General features: G+C 40.8%; 2 protein-coding genes across 2 annotated transcripts; both read left to right on the top strand.

The window, feature by feature from the left end:
* The first annotated feature begins 2,781 nt into the window (after positions 1–2,781).
* Positions 2,782–10,980, top strand: LOC131010948 (uncharacterized). Its single transcript, XM_057938655.1, has 17 exons — positions 2,782–3,131; positions 3,410–3,608; positions 3,726–4,034; positions 4,134–4,223; positions 4,932–5,399; positions 5,488–5,595; positions 6,136–6,266; positions 6,348–6,480; positions 6,598–6,922; positions 7,002–7,498; positions 7,609–7,788; positions 7,870–8,028; positions 8,110–8,184; positions 8,263–8,437; positions 9,264–9,460; positions 9,653–9,868; positions 10,149–10,980. The coding sequence occupies exons 1-17, from the start codon at positions 2,905–2,907 to the stop codon at positions 10,794–10,796; spliced, it is 4,137 nt and encodes a 1,378-aa protein (XP_057794638.1). The 5' UTR covers positions 2,782–2,904; the 3' UTR covers positions 10,797–10,980.
* A 1,569-nt stretch (positions 10,981–12,549) lies between these two features.
* On the top strand, positions 12,550–15,224 carry LOC131009857 (uncharacterized). Its single transcript, XM_057937261.1, has 5 exons — positions 12,550–12,556; positions 13,016–13,212; positions 13,390–13,801; positions 13,964–14,726; positions 14,825–15,224. Exons 1-5 carry the CDS (start codon positions 12,550–12,552, stop codon positions 15,159–15,161), a joined length of 1,716 nt encoding a protein of 571 aa, XP_057793244.1. The 3' UTR covers positions 15,162–15,224.
* Positions 15,225–15,255: the final 31 nt, after the last annotated feature.

The following is a 15,255-nucleotide window of genomic DNA, read 5'->3' as shown; positions in this document are numbered from 1 at the left end:
AATATTGAAGGACAATGGGGGAGTCTTTGGAAAATGGATGTTCCGCCAAAGGTCCGTAACTTCCTTTGGTGTGCTGCTCGGAATAACTTGCCTTCCAAAGAACGCCTTCTTTCTCGTGGAGTCGCGCTGGGAGGTGAGTGTCCTATCTGTCAACGTGGTTTTGAGAACCTATGGCATACGTTTCTTTTTTGCCCTTTTGCGGAGGATTGTTGGAGGCTCAGTGGCATGCAGGCTTATATCACTAGTGTGACAGCTCGTAGTGACTCTTTTGAGGATGCTCTCTTTAAGTTTTTGGGCAACCCGGATTAACAGCGGAAATCAAATGTTTGCATGGTCCTTTGGCAAATTTGGAAAGATAGGAACGTCATGGTCCCACTCCCTCATGTTCAGTTCTTAGAGCTGCTATTACGGGCGATGACTGGAAGATGGCTCGTTCTATCTCTACGCAGCAGGTTCAAACTCCTCTTGCTGTTCCCTGCGTTGGTTGGCACTCCATCCCTGCTGGGTTCATTAAGTGTAATGTGGATGCAGCTTTTTTCGAGGCTGAGCAGACGACATGTATAGGTATTGTCATTAGAGATCATGAAGGAGGCTTTGTGCTTGGGAAGTCCATTAAACTCCCAGGTTTGAGAGGCGTGGATGAAGGGGAAATTCTTGGAATTAAGGAAGCTCTCTCTTGGATCAAGGAGCTTGGCTATACTAAGGGAATAGTGGAATCCGATAGCAAAAGAGTGTGCGATGCTTTAAAGTCGAGCAAGAGGAATTTGTTGGAGTTGGGAATTATTGCCTTCTTTTGACGTAGAGAACTTTTATTGCTTCCGGATTTTAGTATCACCATGTTAGAAGATAACAAAATGTAGTCGCTCACTATCTAGCGAAGGTCACGAGAGATATTGTTACACATCATGTTTGGAATGAACTCCCGTTGTCTATGGTGGGTCATCTCCTAATCCCATGTTCTTGTGTTCATTAATATATATCTTTATTAAAATTCGTGTTCAACATGATATGTAACTCTTTTTCGTGGACTAAGGTAGTATTTCTAAAAAAAATGCGATTTATCCATATTCCAAAATAGAGAAAGAATCCAATAAGAAGTCAGAATGAATTTGGAACACCAAATATTCAAATTATTTGACTGATATTAATTTATTTAAAATTATAGTATAAAAACAAAATAACGAATAAAATAGAATAAATCCATGGATAAGAAAAATTTGTAAGATATTGATAAATGATAACCATTCAAATCTTAGTTCAAATTATAATGGGAATATGTGCCGTCCCATTTTTAGGATTATTTTTGCGAATGGAGTGTTTATTTATTTTTATTTTTTTTTGAGAAGTAGGGGGTAAATTTTTTGTAACTATACTAATTTGATTTTCAACATAAATCGAAAAGGGTTAATTACGCCAAAAACCATGAACTTTGGGCCCATTTCCAAATTTTCCATGAACTTTGTTTTTTATCAAATTTTCCCTGAACTTAAGGGCGTGATCAATTTTTCCATGATTTTCACCTCCGGTGATACTCCGATCTGAGCTGGCTCCTACGTGGCAATACCGAGCTGACAAGGCACCTACGTGGCTCGGCTCTGCTCTGGCCCTGTGTTGGCTCTGCTCTGGCCGAGAGCAGCTCTGGCTCTGCTCTGCCTCCGGCACCCGCACCAGATTCGGCGCTCCTGCCGCCGCCGCGCCAGTCACCTCCGTCCCTCGTTCTTCTTCTTCCCCAAACATCCATCGCCGCCGTCAACTTCTTCTCCTTCAAAATATCTGCTTCTTCCCCAGATCTCGCGTCGCCGACCTCACACCACCCCTCGCAGATCCGCCGCCCCAAATCGCGATCTGAAAATTGGAAACTCAAACAGAAAATCCCAATCGACCACCTCCACTGCCGCCGTCCACCGCAGACCTCGCCCACCACCTCGCAGATCCGCAGACCTCGCCCACCACCTCGCAGATCCGGCGCCCCTGCCGCCGCCGCGCCAGTCACCTCCGTCCCTCGTTCTTCTTCTTCCCCAAACATCCATCGCCGCCGTCAACTTCTTCTCCCTCAAAATATCTGCTTCTTCCCCAGATCTCGCGTCGCCGACCTCACACCACCCCTCGCAGATCCGCCGCCCCAAATCCCGATCTGAAAATTGGAAACTCAAACAGAAAATCCCAATCGACCACCTCCACTGCCGCCGTCCACCGCAGACCTCGCCCACCACCTCGCAGATCCGCCGCCCCCCTCCGCAGTACCTGGTTGCTGGCTATGCTCTTGTTAGCCAACGCCGAACAAGATGAAGTCAGTTGCGTGGAAACCTTAGAAACTAAGGGTGGCGGCGCAGAAGATTTCTTTCCGACGACGATGGTGGTGGCGTCTTTGGGGGTGGACGAAGAAAGAGCAGTAGACAGAAAATTAGGGCTCTGCAAGACTGAGGGCAGGGGTGGTCCGGTGGCGGCTCCTCGCCGAAGTTCAGAGGGCAGGGTGCAATTTCTTAATTTTCAGTTTTGGGGAATTTTTTTTTTATCAAACGACGTAGTATCACGAGTATAGGACGACGTCGTTTCTTCACATCGTCGCCGGTGCCAAGTCAGCTTTCAGGTGACTTAAATGGTGCCAAGTCAGCAGTCAAATTGGGGATTTTCGAAAATCATGGAAAAATTGATCACGCCCTTAAGTTCAGGGAAAATTTGATAAAAAACAAAGTTCATGGAAAATTTGGAAATGGGCCCAAAGTTCATGGTTTTTAGCGTAATTAACCCAATCGAAAACTATAAATAATTTCAATAATTTCCCCATTGCAACAATTCATTCGCTCGACTCTTTGCAGGAGTGGAGTTGCTTCTTCTTCAACAATCAAACATTCCCATTTCCCCCCAAAACTACCGCAGTTTCTGTTATCGCCTGCTTCAGCAATGGCAGAAACGCAAAATCTCGACGGAAATTCAGGAATACGGGGCTCAATTTTAGACGAAGTTGACGAGGAAGACTCTCGAACCAGCGCTCTTTTTCTGGAACTGAAACTCTACTGCGTGCAGCTGCTGGACCTCCTTCAGAACCCCGACAAGGATCGTTCCTTTCTCGCTCATCTCCTCCACCTGCTCCGGAAGTCTTCCACGTCCTCTCTCCAGCCCTTATTCGAGTACGCTTTAGCTTTTCAAATTCGTTTTCTTGGTTAATGATAGGTTTTTTATTTTCAGTTGAAGTTTGTGATATTTAGTTTCCTGGAACTTTAATATGCATAATTTTATGATTTGTGTGTGTGTGTGTGTTGAAATTGTTTATCTTTTGATAAAACATTCGTAGATGATCGCGGAAGGTTAATTCATTATCGAGACACTCTTGTGTTTGCTTATCCAATGCTTAAGGTGCAGATGCTCAATGGTTTATCTATTTATTTATTTTTATTTTTTGCCCCAGCTTTACTTTGTTCCCATTGCTGCTTCTGTTCGACGCATCAGTAAAATGTAGGTCGTCAATGAAAACTGACTCCGAAGATAATTCTCTAGCATCTAGCACCTCAGGGATGGAACATAAAGTGAGCGACTCGGTGGCAGAAGGCGTGGTTCTGTGCTTGGAGGAAGTCTTGAAGAAGTGCCAATTAGGATCTATTGATCAGGTACCGAAAGCTAAAAGGGCCTTTTTCAGTTCAATTTATTGTTCTAATGTCATATATGTAGGAATATTTGTTTGTGTTGTACATTGAAGTTCTTACAATGTTTTCTCTACTGCATAGATGGTTGTTATACTGAAGAAATTGACACTTGGAGCTATGCTTTCTCCACTGGAAGCTTCAGAAGAATTTCGCGAAGGAGTAATAAGGTGCTTCAGGGCCGTGCTGCTTAATTTGGGTCCTTGTTCGGATGATTCCTGTCCCTGCAAACAAATAAGTAATAGGCCTATTCTTCCAGATGAAAAAGAGTTGCAATTTCCTGGTTCTAAAGAACCAGGTCATATTTCGCTCTCTAAAGAGTGCTCATTAGCATTTCTTCAGTCTCAACCTGCTTCTGCAGCGATTGGACACTGGCTGTCTCTTATGCTCAAGGCATGTATATGTCCGCATAGATGAGTTTCTGTGATTAAGCAGGTTGTCCTTTTGTTTATGTGGCAGGATTTCTATGTCTAACTAGATGTCTACTTGAAGGCTGCAGATATTGAGGTCACAAGAGGTCATCGGGGCAGTTCAAGGCTTCGAGTTGAAGCCTTGATAACACTTCGAGTTCTTATTGCAAAGGTGCTAATTATTCTTTTCTTCACTGTGCTATCTAGTATCTATGCAAGTCTATGTAACTAGGCTTTCTAATGGAAATGACACTTAGATTCTTTTGTGAGTTTTGTGATCTTACCTAAAATTGCAGAACATGTTTTCTTTGATTGGTGTATATGTTTCAATTTGTTTATTTAAGCATGTATTTTCATTCTAAAGTACATGCACGAGAAAGGTACAAACCATGGTCACAATTTATTTTCATGTGGGCCCTTTCCTTACCAAGGAAATAAGAAATTGATCCACTTTTATTTGTTATCTCTTCCTATTCCTGTAATAAGTCTGCTAGACTTTCAATCTGGTCATTGTTCAATCTTAAGCATCAAAGTGGTAAGGAAGAAACTCCATTATCTATATTCTGCAATTAATATTGGACCAAATTGCTTTGAAAAAAATGGTGAGGTATATTTCTATTTTCAGTATCAAAGTGCTCTTTATATACAACTTATACATAGAGGGAAAATGATAAAAAGAAAAACCAGCCCCTAAATCAAGATTAATCAGTCCTGTGATTGTGTCCTATTTAAGATCCTATGATACAAGGGATTGGCATATGTACAACCTGACTAACAAATTCAGGGACTTTATTTAGAAAGTATCACACTTCTCTACAGGTTCAAAATGTTACTGGAAATAAGTAAGCTTGTAGTTCACAATCTTGTGTCGACCTTGCAGGTTGGTTCTGCAGATGCTTTGGCTTTTTATTTACCAGGTGTCGTAAGTCAATTGGGGAAGGTGTTGCACACGTCAAGAACTATGATTAGCGGTGCGGCAGGAAGTACAAAAGCCTTGGATCAGGCAGTTAGAGCATTGGCTGAATATCTTGTTGTGGTTCTCGAAGACTGTGTTTCTACACCTCATGGTGCCCTGATGGATGACATTTCTGGCTTCTGCTCAACTAATGAGAAACCTCTCGCTTCATTCCTAGAGGAACTCCGTCACCTACCTGCTAAAAAAACAACTCAGGGTGATATCAAAGATTCTACTGAATCTGTAGAGAAAGGCAGCATAATATCTAGAGGAGATAATGTGCCGGGTGTTGTTGATTATAATGTTCGATCACTGCATGTAACCCGTACAGAGGCGTGGTTAGCAAATACTGCTGCTCACGTTAATAAACTATTGTCTGCAACATTTCCTCTTGTAAGATTCACATGGCTGTTTTCGAGGATAGATTTATGTTGCATGTTCCTATTAATATTTGGAAATCGTTTTTTCTTTGTTCTTGCAGCTTTGTGTTCATCCAAGCAAAAATGTGAGACTAGGACTTTTGGCAGCTTTACAGGGGCTCTTATGTAAATGCAGTTACACATTGAAAGAAAGCAGATTAACACTTCTGGTAAGCTAGAACCAAGACAGTTAACATATCGCCCTTTTCAGTTCCTTATAAATTATAATCTGTGTTATGTGTTTTTGGTAATGTGCTAGCGTTCTCACATTGATAACAACGAAGAGGTAATTATTTAAACAGATTAGTTTGGAGATCATGCTTTACCTGCCCCATCTGTTTGGCTCAAGAGTTCAATGAGCGGATCTTTGTTCCAAGCTCTGAAGTTGTTAAGTATACTGTTCCTCCCGAACCATATAACTTAATAATTCCCATTATGGAGTGAATTTTAGAATCACGGGAGACTTGAAAAGAGAGATGTTATTCGCTATTCCACCACTCTTGTTTTGATACCAGTTCTTTCTTAGTGGCTTTGAAATGTTTGAGGCGGCTGACTGACGATCTAATCTATGAGATATCTTTAGATCCAATTATGTATAATTACCATCTCTATGATATGATGAATCACTTTACCATATCTAAATAAGCAAATACTCATTTTCTTTGTTACCAGCTGTGGTATAAAAACATGTGAGCTGGTTTCTGATGCAGGAATGCTTGTGTGTGTTAGTCTGTGATGATCTTGGAGATGTGTCTTCATCTGCCCAGGCCTTTTTTGAACTTCTCGTTTCATCCAAAGGAAAACATCAAACACAACATGACATTGTCGAACTTTTTAGCAGGTAAACTTTTTTCTCTGTATTATGTTGACTTTGTCCTGAAACCTTGAAGTGACTATAATTTGTTGACACACACGTATGCAGGTTGGTTGAAAAACTTCCTCAAGTGGTACTGGGTAATGAGGAGTCACTTGCGCTATCACATGCCCGAAAGTTGCTAGCAGTTACATATTTCGGTGGTCCCAAACTTGTTGCAGACTTCCTTCTTCTTTCTCCTGTAAGCTTACTATTTTAGACTCTTGTTTAGCTTTATAAACGGCACTTAAGACTTACATATCTCAGTTCCCAAAGTCTCAGCCTCTTTTGGTGGCCTTATGTACTTTACTTCTTCTAGGTGACAGCTGCTCGTTTCTTGGATGTGTTTGCACTCTGTCTAAGTCAAAACTCTGTTTTTGCTGGTTCACTCAACAAGCTTGCAGCAGCAAGACCAACAATATCCGGCTTCATGCATTCAATAGCTGAGATTCAGGCTGTTACCAGTGCTGAAGGTTCTCGGGGATTAGGTTTCCAGAACAAGAAAATTTTGAATGTGTATGAACATGGAAAGAATAAATATAAGCTGCCTAGCATTCCACCTTGGTTTATTAATTTGGATAGTCAGAGACTGTACCAGACTCTTTCAGGAATCCTGAGGCTAGTCAGTCTATATTTGTTCACAGGTTGGTTTCCTTAGGTGTTTTTGCCAACTAATCTTTGTGATCATGACTTCATGTTATTGACAAGGTTATTTTATTTCAGACTCTCGAAGTCAAGGTTCTTACTCTGGTTTAATTGACATTCTCCTTGGACACTTCCGTAAACTGATATCTGAGTTGCGTATGAAAGAACTCCATAAGGAAAGCTGGCAGTCGTGGTATAAAAGAACGGCTTCAGGGCATTTAGTGCGGCAGGCTAGTACTGCCGTATGCATTGTCAACGAGATGATTTTTGGGCTGTCTGATCAGGCCACTACATCTTTACACGGATTGTTCAGTCATTGTTTACACCATGAAAGTTATGGCGTTGATGAAATTAGCAAGTCTTGTGGGCATGATGATGCTTTGCTAAAAGATCAGGTTCAGGAGAAGTGCCAGAAGTCTGGTGCAAGGGCTTATTTGATTGATTGCATCGGTAGTATCCTACATGAATATTTATCACCTGAAATCTGGGATCTCCCACTTCGACTCTCAGCTTCTCCCTCTGGAGAAGGCGACATAAATATGCATTTTTTTAGCGACAATGCAATGCTGCATCAGGTTTCTTTGACTTTAAATTTGCTTTGTTTCAAGAAAATTCCTAGTGTGTATATGCAATGCAGATTTGTGCAATATGTAACACAAATATTATAATTTTTTTCCCTTAACAGATCATTATTGAAGGAATAGGCATATTTAATATTTGCCTGAGCAAAGAATTTTCTTCATGTGGATTTCTTCACTCCTGTCTCTATATGTTGCTTGAAAATATTATTTGCTCAAATTTCCAAGTCAGGAGGGCGGCTGATACTGTCCTACATGTTATCTCTGCTACACAGAACTGTCCAACTGTGAGTATTCATTAATCATTATGCAGTTTTTTAGTGTGAGCATTTGGATCAACAATCATTACTGCATAAAATTGGTTTCAGGTGGGTCACTTGGTCATGGAAAATTCAGATTATGTGATTGACTCTGTATGTAGGCAACTGCGACATTTAGATTGTAATCCTCACGTGCCTAATGTCCTTTCCGCCATGCTCTCTTATGTTGGGATAGCTGACAAAATATTGCCACTATTGGAGGAGCCGGTACGAGTTCAATGTTTCTTGGATGTTACTTGCTGAAAATCGTTGGCAATTCTGATAAACTGATGCTGTTGACTTGTACAGATGCATGCAGTCTCCACGGAGCTTGAAATTCTTGGGAGGCATCATCACCCTGCTTTGACTGTCCCCTTTTTAAAGGTTACTTTTTAGGAAGCACTACCAGGATATATTTAGTTGATAGTCTTAACTCTTAAGTTCTTATTTTTCTTTGTTTAGGCAGTAGCAGAAATAGCCAAAGCCTCCAAGCGGGAGGCTGGTGAGCTTCCCAATCAAGCAGAGTTTTACAAGAAGTTTGTTAATTCAAAAATGTTGAATGAAGAGAAAAGAACTAATATGGGCCATTCTGGATCACATTCTAATAATACCTTGGACAGAGAGAATATTGACTCTGGTGAGTACTTCTGATACGTTATGTGCTTTTTGAGATTATATTTTTCATGGTTCAATATGGATGCAAATTAGATATGCCAGAAACATATTACGCTTTGAGCCTTAAACCTCTTATTATGTTTTAGCAGTGCCAGTGATATTATACCTTGATATATGTGAGACCTAGAAGGCCACCTTTGACTTGATTTTGGTTTTCTTTGCCTCTATCCGAGAAAGCAAAATATTGCATGATCTAGCCTTCGTAATAGGAAGCTTTTCAGTTTTGGTAGTTATGTCATTTTGTTGTCATATTTATGACTTATGAGGACTTTTGTCGTTTTGCAGCAATATCTGTTGCTAAGATATGCAGTTATGATACTAGTATGATATCTGAAATCTTGGGAGAATGATTGGTACGAAGAAATGAAATTATATAGGAATGGAATGATTACAGGAAATAAATCATATTCTAGATAACTAGAATGACATTTCCTCTGAATGGTAATCTCCACATAACTGAAGATGGAATCAAATAACATCTTAAATATACTTCTAAAAGTGAAATTATCCCGCATGAGCGCCCACATCCAATATGAGCTACTGTTTATAAAGCTGAGAAAGAACTAAAAGAAGGTTATATAAAAAAAAGGAACTCCAACTCTAGATACAGAACCAGCAGTCTGACTGCATTTCTAGTCTCTCTCTTCTATTAGATTACAAACAATCCTTAAGGAAGAGCTTAACTCTGAGCTGTTTCTGAACGCACCAAAACAGAGATGATGCTAGAAAATTGTTTTTGCAGTTAACTGGAAACTTGGATCACTGACCTTTGTCCAATACTTTCCCAGAAATAGATGAGGGAAGATGCGCCATTGAGGCTAACATTCAAGAGGAGGAATGGGAGTCTGTCGTATTCAAGTTTAACGATTCCAAAAGATACCGGCGTATAGTTGGATCTATCGCAGGGTCATGCATTATTGCTGTTACTCCACTGATTGCTTCAGCTGATGCAGCAGCATGCTTGACAGCACTGGAGATAGTTGAGGTTACTTTCATTTCCACATTTTACTAAGTTGTGCCTGATACTTTTTTCCCATACAATTCTGAATCTATCTTGAAAATCAGACTATAGGTTTTGTATTTATTCTAATAAATGCAACTGAAGTTGATCTTATAATTATTCCAAATTTTAAACTAAATCTCTGTCAAGGTTTTTCATACCTCTATTTTCTTTTAGGATGGTATTACGACACTTATTAAAGTGGAAGAAGCCTACAAGCATGAGAGTGAGACAAAAGAGGCAATCGAACAAGTCATTCAGTTATGTTCGTTGTACCATCTTCTCGACACTCTTGGTGCTGCTGAGGATGAAGCTTCAGAGAATAGATCACTTCCTGCAATGAACAAAATCTGGCCTTTCTTGATTACCTGTTTTCGGAATAAGAATCTAGTGGTAAGCTGTAAGCAGCCTCAGTTCCGCTTTCCTTTAAAGTACAAAACACAAACTATTATGGCATGGTGAATTCGTCGAGAAAAATGATATATTTATATTAATGGTATTCACCTCCCCATGGGACACGAACCCATGACCACAAGGTTATAACATGATGAAAAATTATGAATTCGGTGTGAAAAGTGATGATTTCATAATGCGTTCAAATTTTACAAAAGTTTGTGCCCTTAGATCTTCACTTTATATGCTTTCTTTATTATGTTCCTGTCTTGATCCACAGGCCATCCGAAGATGCTGCCACACGATCAGCAGCGTAGTGCAGCTTTGTGGCGGGGAATTCTTTGCTCGTCGTTTCCACACCGATGGCATCCACATCTGGAGACTCCTAAGCACGTCGCCATTTCAAAAGAAACCTCACGCCAAGGAAGAACGGACCCCTCTCCTACTCCCTTACAGGAAGAGCCTCACATCTTCCGAAGATTCACCTGCTGAGATATCGACCCTCAAAGTCCAGGTAGCAATCCTCGACATGATCTCAGACCTAGCTCGGAACAAAAGAAGCGCATCAGCATTGGAAGCAGTCCTCAAGAAGGTCAGCGCCGTCGTGGTTGGGATGGTATGCAGCGGCGTCAGGGGCCTTCAGGTCGCATGCGTGAATGCCCTCGCAGCGCTAACATCCATTGACCCCGATCTGATATGGCTGCTTCTTGCTGATGTGTACTACTCGCAGGCAAAAAGTGCGCCTTTGCCGCCGTCCAGCGAATACCCAGAAATCTGTGAGGTATTGCCTCCACCACCATCGTCCAAAGACTACTTGTACGTGTTGTATGCAGGTCAGAGCTATGGATTCGATGTTGATTTTGCTGCTGTGGAAACTGCCTTGGATAAGTTATGCTCTATTGTTTTTAAATCACAAATGTACAAGTAATTGTTTTTGAGTAAATTGCTGGTATTAGAATGAGGGTTTCATTTGTATCATCTACATTTTTATGGTTGTGTTTTGTTGCAGTATACATATTATATGGGCGTTCAGTTTGGTGGATTAGACGATATAACAAGCGAATAACATTTTTTTAGAGGAACAGGCAAATAACATTAGGGTGCTTTTATTTCGATGGGAAAGAAAAAAAAGATATATCTTCACTCTTCTTTCATTATTTTCACATATTTACTATGACATAAATTTTTTTCCAGGCAGTGCAGAATAAATTCTCAGGTAATTTTTGTTTTTACTCTTTTTTTTTTCCCAATGTTGGATAATACATTATCTTGGGGCGAAATTTAAAGTGCCCTTTCTCTTATCAATAATTTGAAAAATGCCCTCTCTTACTATACCAAGCACTACATGCCCTAAATAAGTGAAGAACCGAAAATGCCCTTTGAATGTGATGGATGTGCATTGTTTTCCGCAAAAGTTCTTACACATCTATGACAAAAGTTGTTAAAGTGTAAGAAAAACATCAATTCATCAATTTAAACATTGAAATCGGTCAAATATGTGTTGGAACATGTGAAATACTGACAGAGAAGTTAATATTTATTTATTTTTGAATTAAAATCGAAGGTTTTACAAGTAAATCGTAGGCTAATTAATCAATGGAAAATAAATACTAAAAATTAACACAATCGATATTAGCACTCAAAACACACATTGGAAAAAAAAAACAAGCGTCCGACCGGGAAAAACAAGTGTCCGACCGGACACAAGGTTTCACCGGGCGGACACATATATGTTCCGGTCGGATAGATGTTTTTTTGGTTCCTATGTGTGTTTTGAGTGCTAATATGGATTGTGTTAATTTTTTGTATTTATATTCCATCGATTAATTAGCCTTCAATTAAGGGACATAATTTTTTTTTTTTTAAATTGATGATAAACGACAAATATGATGTGAAATAGCTTTGTCAGTAAAGTATTCATGTCAAACACTCTAATTTGAAAGAAAATCACGTGAAATGAAGGAATCTTTGTTGTTTATATATGAGTGAATTCTCTCATTCTCTCATCCTCTCATCCGAACACTCAAAGTGAAAAAACACTCAAACTCATTAGAAATTCTAATATTTTCCAAGTGGTGAAGCTATTATTTGTGAATTCTCTCATCCGAACGTTTAAAGGTATGTCATTTTACGGTTGAAATGTAATTTAAGTTGGTTATTGTTTATTTTCAATGTTTTGTTTGATCCTATATGCTTATGTGAATTATTAGCATATTATAGCATACTATGATTTAAAGCCACGTTTGAAGGAAATACATGTGAATTAGAGCAAATTCTATCATGTTTTAAAGTATTAATTAGTAATTATTAATTGCATTTTAGTTCTATACATATATATTGCTACATAACTCATGTTATTATGCTCGAAAATTATGTATCCGCCCGGACAAGTGTCCTTGATAATGTGTCCGGCCGTGTGTAATTATATATCATGTAATACACGGCCGGACACATTTCCTCGGCTACTTCCCCGGGCGGATAGATGTTTTTCGAGTGTATTGACATGTTATATGTTGTATTTTAACATTGTATTCCATTTACATCATATATTTATTTATTTATTATTTTTTCTGTAGATGAATGAATATGGGAGATACTTTGTGGTTAATTATGGAGGTGCCTTCAATGGTTATGAGTACATCGGCGGCTCTTCTAAGAATTTGCATATTTTCGGAGACACAATGGCCAGTACGGTGTACATGATAAATTACCTGATGATGGAGAATTCATTGAGCACTAATTACAGCTTGTATTATTTGACGAAGAGATTAAATGGCAGGGTATACAGTAAAAATATTCTTGCCGATGACAATGATTTGCTTCAGTTGCTGGCGTCGCAGCCACATTTTCCTGAGATTTATGTTGTTGAAGACGATTACAGTGGAGGAGTGTATGTTCCTTCGTTCGATCTCCCTCAATCTTCCGGGTATGGAGGTGAATCCAGTGCAACATTCGAAGGTGGGGACGGATTGGAAGCAATCCAAAGATATGCTTATTTAGACCTATCAGCCGGAGATTCACCGGCGCAACAAAGTGTTGAACCGTCGGTCACTTGGGGTAATGATCAGTCAACGGGTTGGCCTTCATGGGATGAGCCAAATCCGTACCAGTACGATCGCCTAATAACTGATCGTTGTTGGGGTCCAGCTGATGATCAATATACGTACGAGCCTCAGTTCGTGGAGGATGCTGGTAATGTAGATGAAGATTATGTTCCATCGTCTGAAGCCGAGACTGATACAAGCGCCTCTGAAGACTTGTCGGAGCCAGAGAACGTGAGAAGGGCGGGGATTGAATATGCAGGTTGGCAGAATTTGCAGATCGACGAGGATGATGACGAACAGGTTCCTGGAGCAGATGAACTAACTAATTGGTTAGTTCCGGTTATCCCGTTGGACGCCGCAGCGGCAGTTGTGGATATTGAAGATTATCAGCTATTGCCTCGGGAGTTGTCAAAGAATATGTATTTCAATAGCAAAGATGATCTGATCGTTGCAATCGGTCTGTGGAACATGAAGCAGGGCAAGGAATTTTCTGTCAGCAAATCAGACAGCAGACGAGTCTACGTCAAATGCAAGCATTCAGATACGTGCCCCTTCAAGCTCCATGCATCGTCACAAGATGGAGTCATTTGGGGAGTGTATAAGTTCACCAATGAGCACTCATGCGACGGTGAGCTAGGGCGCGTAGCGCGAATAAAGGCCCCCGCAAAAGTCGTCGCAGCATATTTAGCACAGAAGATACACGACGATTGCGAGATCTTGAAGCCGAAGGCCATCCAGCTGGAGCTGCGACGTGAGTTTGGCGTACAGATCAAGTACGATGTTGCATTGCGAGCCCGTAATCGAGCCACTGAGATGGTTTATGGTCGACATGATCAGTCCTTCGAGATGCTGCCCAAGTACTTATACATGTTGAGACAATCCAATCCCGGTTCGAGGGTGGAGTGGGAAGTTGACGATGATGGCCGATTCAAACACTTATTTGTTGCTCTTGCAGCTTCGGCTACCCCTTTCATGTTCAGCTTACGGCCAGTGATTGTCGTCGATGGCACACACTTGAAGGGCAAGAATAGGGGTATTTTGTTTGTTGCAGTGACGAAGGACGGCAACGAGAGTTTGTTCCCACTCGCGTATGGTGTTGGCCCGAAAGAAAACGATGAATCGTGGAGTTATTTCATGTCACGCATTCGACGTGTTTATGGCCAAGCCGATCCACTTTTGATTGTCTCTGATCAGCATATCTCCATTGCCAATGCTATCAGAAATGAGTTACCAAATGCAACCCACGACCTATGCTACTACCATTTGCAAAATAACCTGAAGCATTACGGTAAGGCAGTGGTCGAGGTGTATCGACAAGCTGCATTTGCGTACGAGAAGTCCGACTTCAATAGGGCTATGAACGCCCTGAAGGTTATGAAGAGAGCCGCGTACGATAAACTAATGGGGATTGGGCCGGAGAAGTGGGCTCGTTCGATGTGTCCTATGCCTGTGCGACGCTACAGTTTTATGACATCAAATGCTGCTGAAGCTTTTAATTCCAGATTGTTGTGGGCAAGAAGACTTCCTATATGCTCGATGTTAGAGGCAATCAGAATTGTTATTGAGAAATGGTTCAGCGAGCGACTAAGGGCTGCACAACAAATCGAGCAAGGCTTGACTGTTGAGGCTGGTAAAAGGGTAGCTATTGAAGTCCAAAAAAGTCGTCGATACACTGCACAAAGGTTGAGTGGCATGAAGTATAAGGTGCAAACTGCTGACAGAAGCTTCAAGGTGGATCTAGAGAAGAAAAAATGCGAATGTCGAGTATTTCAGCTAGACCAACTGCCCTGTTCTCATTCAATCGCTGCAATAAGGTACGATCATGAAATGATTACTGTCGGGTTCATTGAAATGTAAATATGTTCTAATGTTCGTTATATTGATTACTATCGGAGTTTGTTTGTTTTTATAGTGAAGCCGGTGATACGATCGCGGAGTATGTAGACTCGTACTACACGAATGACTTTCTTATCGATACTTACTCTCGCGAAGTTAATAATCTCCCGCCGAGACGCCAGTGGTTGGTTCCCGAGCACATCGCTGAGCAGGTTGTATTACCTCTGATTGTAAAAGGTCAAGCGGGGCGCCCAAAAGAAGGTAGACATCGAGGTGGTGGTGAAGGCACCAGCACACAAGCCGACGAGTCTTCTAGTATCAGGCGTCGTAAACCAAAGAAGTGCAGCATCTGCCATGAAGAAGGACACAGCAAGAGAACGTGCGCTGGCAGGGCGACTGAGCCCAGGGAGTAGTGGGATGTATTTGTGTGCTGTAACAGTTAATGATATTGATTGAATTATCTTATTATTCGATAAGGTGGAATGATTTACAGGAAATAATGCTCGT

The sequence above is a fragment of the Salvia miltiorrhiza genome, chromosome 2 (assembly GCF_028751815.1).
Source record: "Salvia miltiorrhiza cultivar Shanhuang (shh) chromosome 2, IMPLAD_Smil_shh, whole genome shotgun sequence".
Lineage (NCBI taxonomy): Eukaryota > Viridiplantae > Streptophyta > Magnoliopsida > Lamiales > Lamiaceae > Salvia > Salvia miltiorrhiza.
Note: the sequence above shows the minus strand (reverse complement) of the source record. Positions and strands in the feature narration are given on the sequence as shown.

What these genes read in the sequence shown, in the direction of transcription:
- LOC131009857 (XM_057937261.1), top strand. An exon ending in ACGAGGATGATGACGAACAG is followed by an intron (nt 13,213 to 13,389) that starts GTTCCTGGAGCA and finishes AACATGAAGCAG; the next exon opens with GGCAAGGAATTTTCTGTCAG. An exon ending in GTTGAGACAATCCAATCCCG is followed by an intron (nt 13,802 to 13,963) that starts GTTCGAGGGTGG and finishes TGTTTGTTGCAG; the next exon opens with TGACGAAGGACGGCAACGAG.
- LOC131010948 (XM_057938655.1), top strand. Translation starts at nt 2,905, where the DNA reads ATGGCAGAAACGCAAAATCTCGACGGAAATTCAGGAATACGGGGCTCA. An exon ending in GGCTGTCTCTTATGCTCAAG is followed by an intron (nt 4,035 to 4,133) that starts GCATGTATATGT and finishes GTCTACTTGAAG; the next exon opens with GCTGCAGATATTGAGGTCAC. An exon ending in CAGTCTATATTTGTTCACAG is followed by an intron (nt 6,923 to 7,001) that starts GTTGGTTTCCTT and finishes ATTTTATTTCAG; the next exon opens with ACTCTCGAAGTCAAGGTTCT.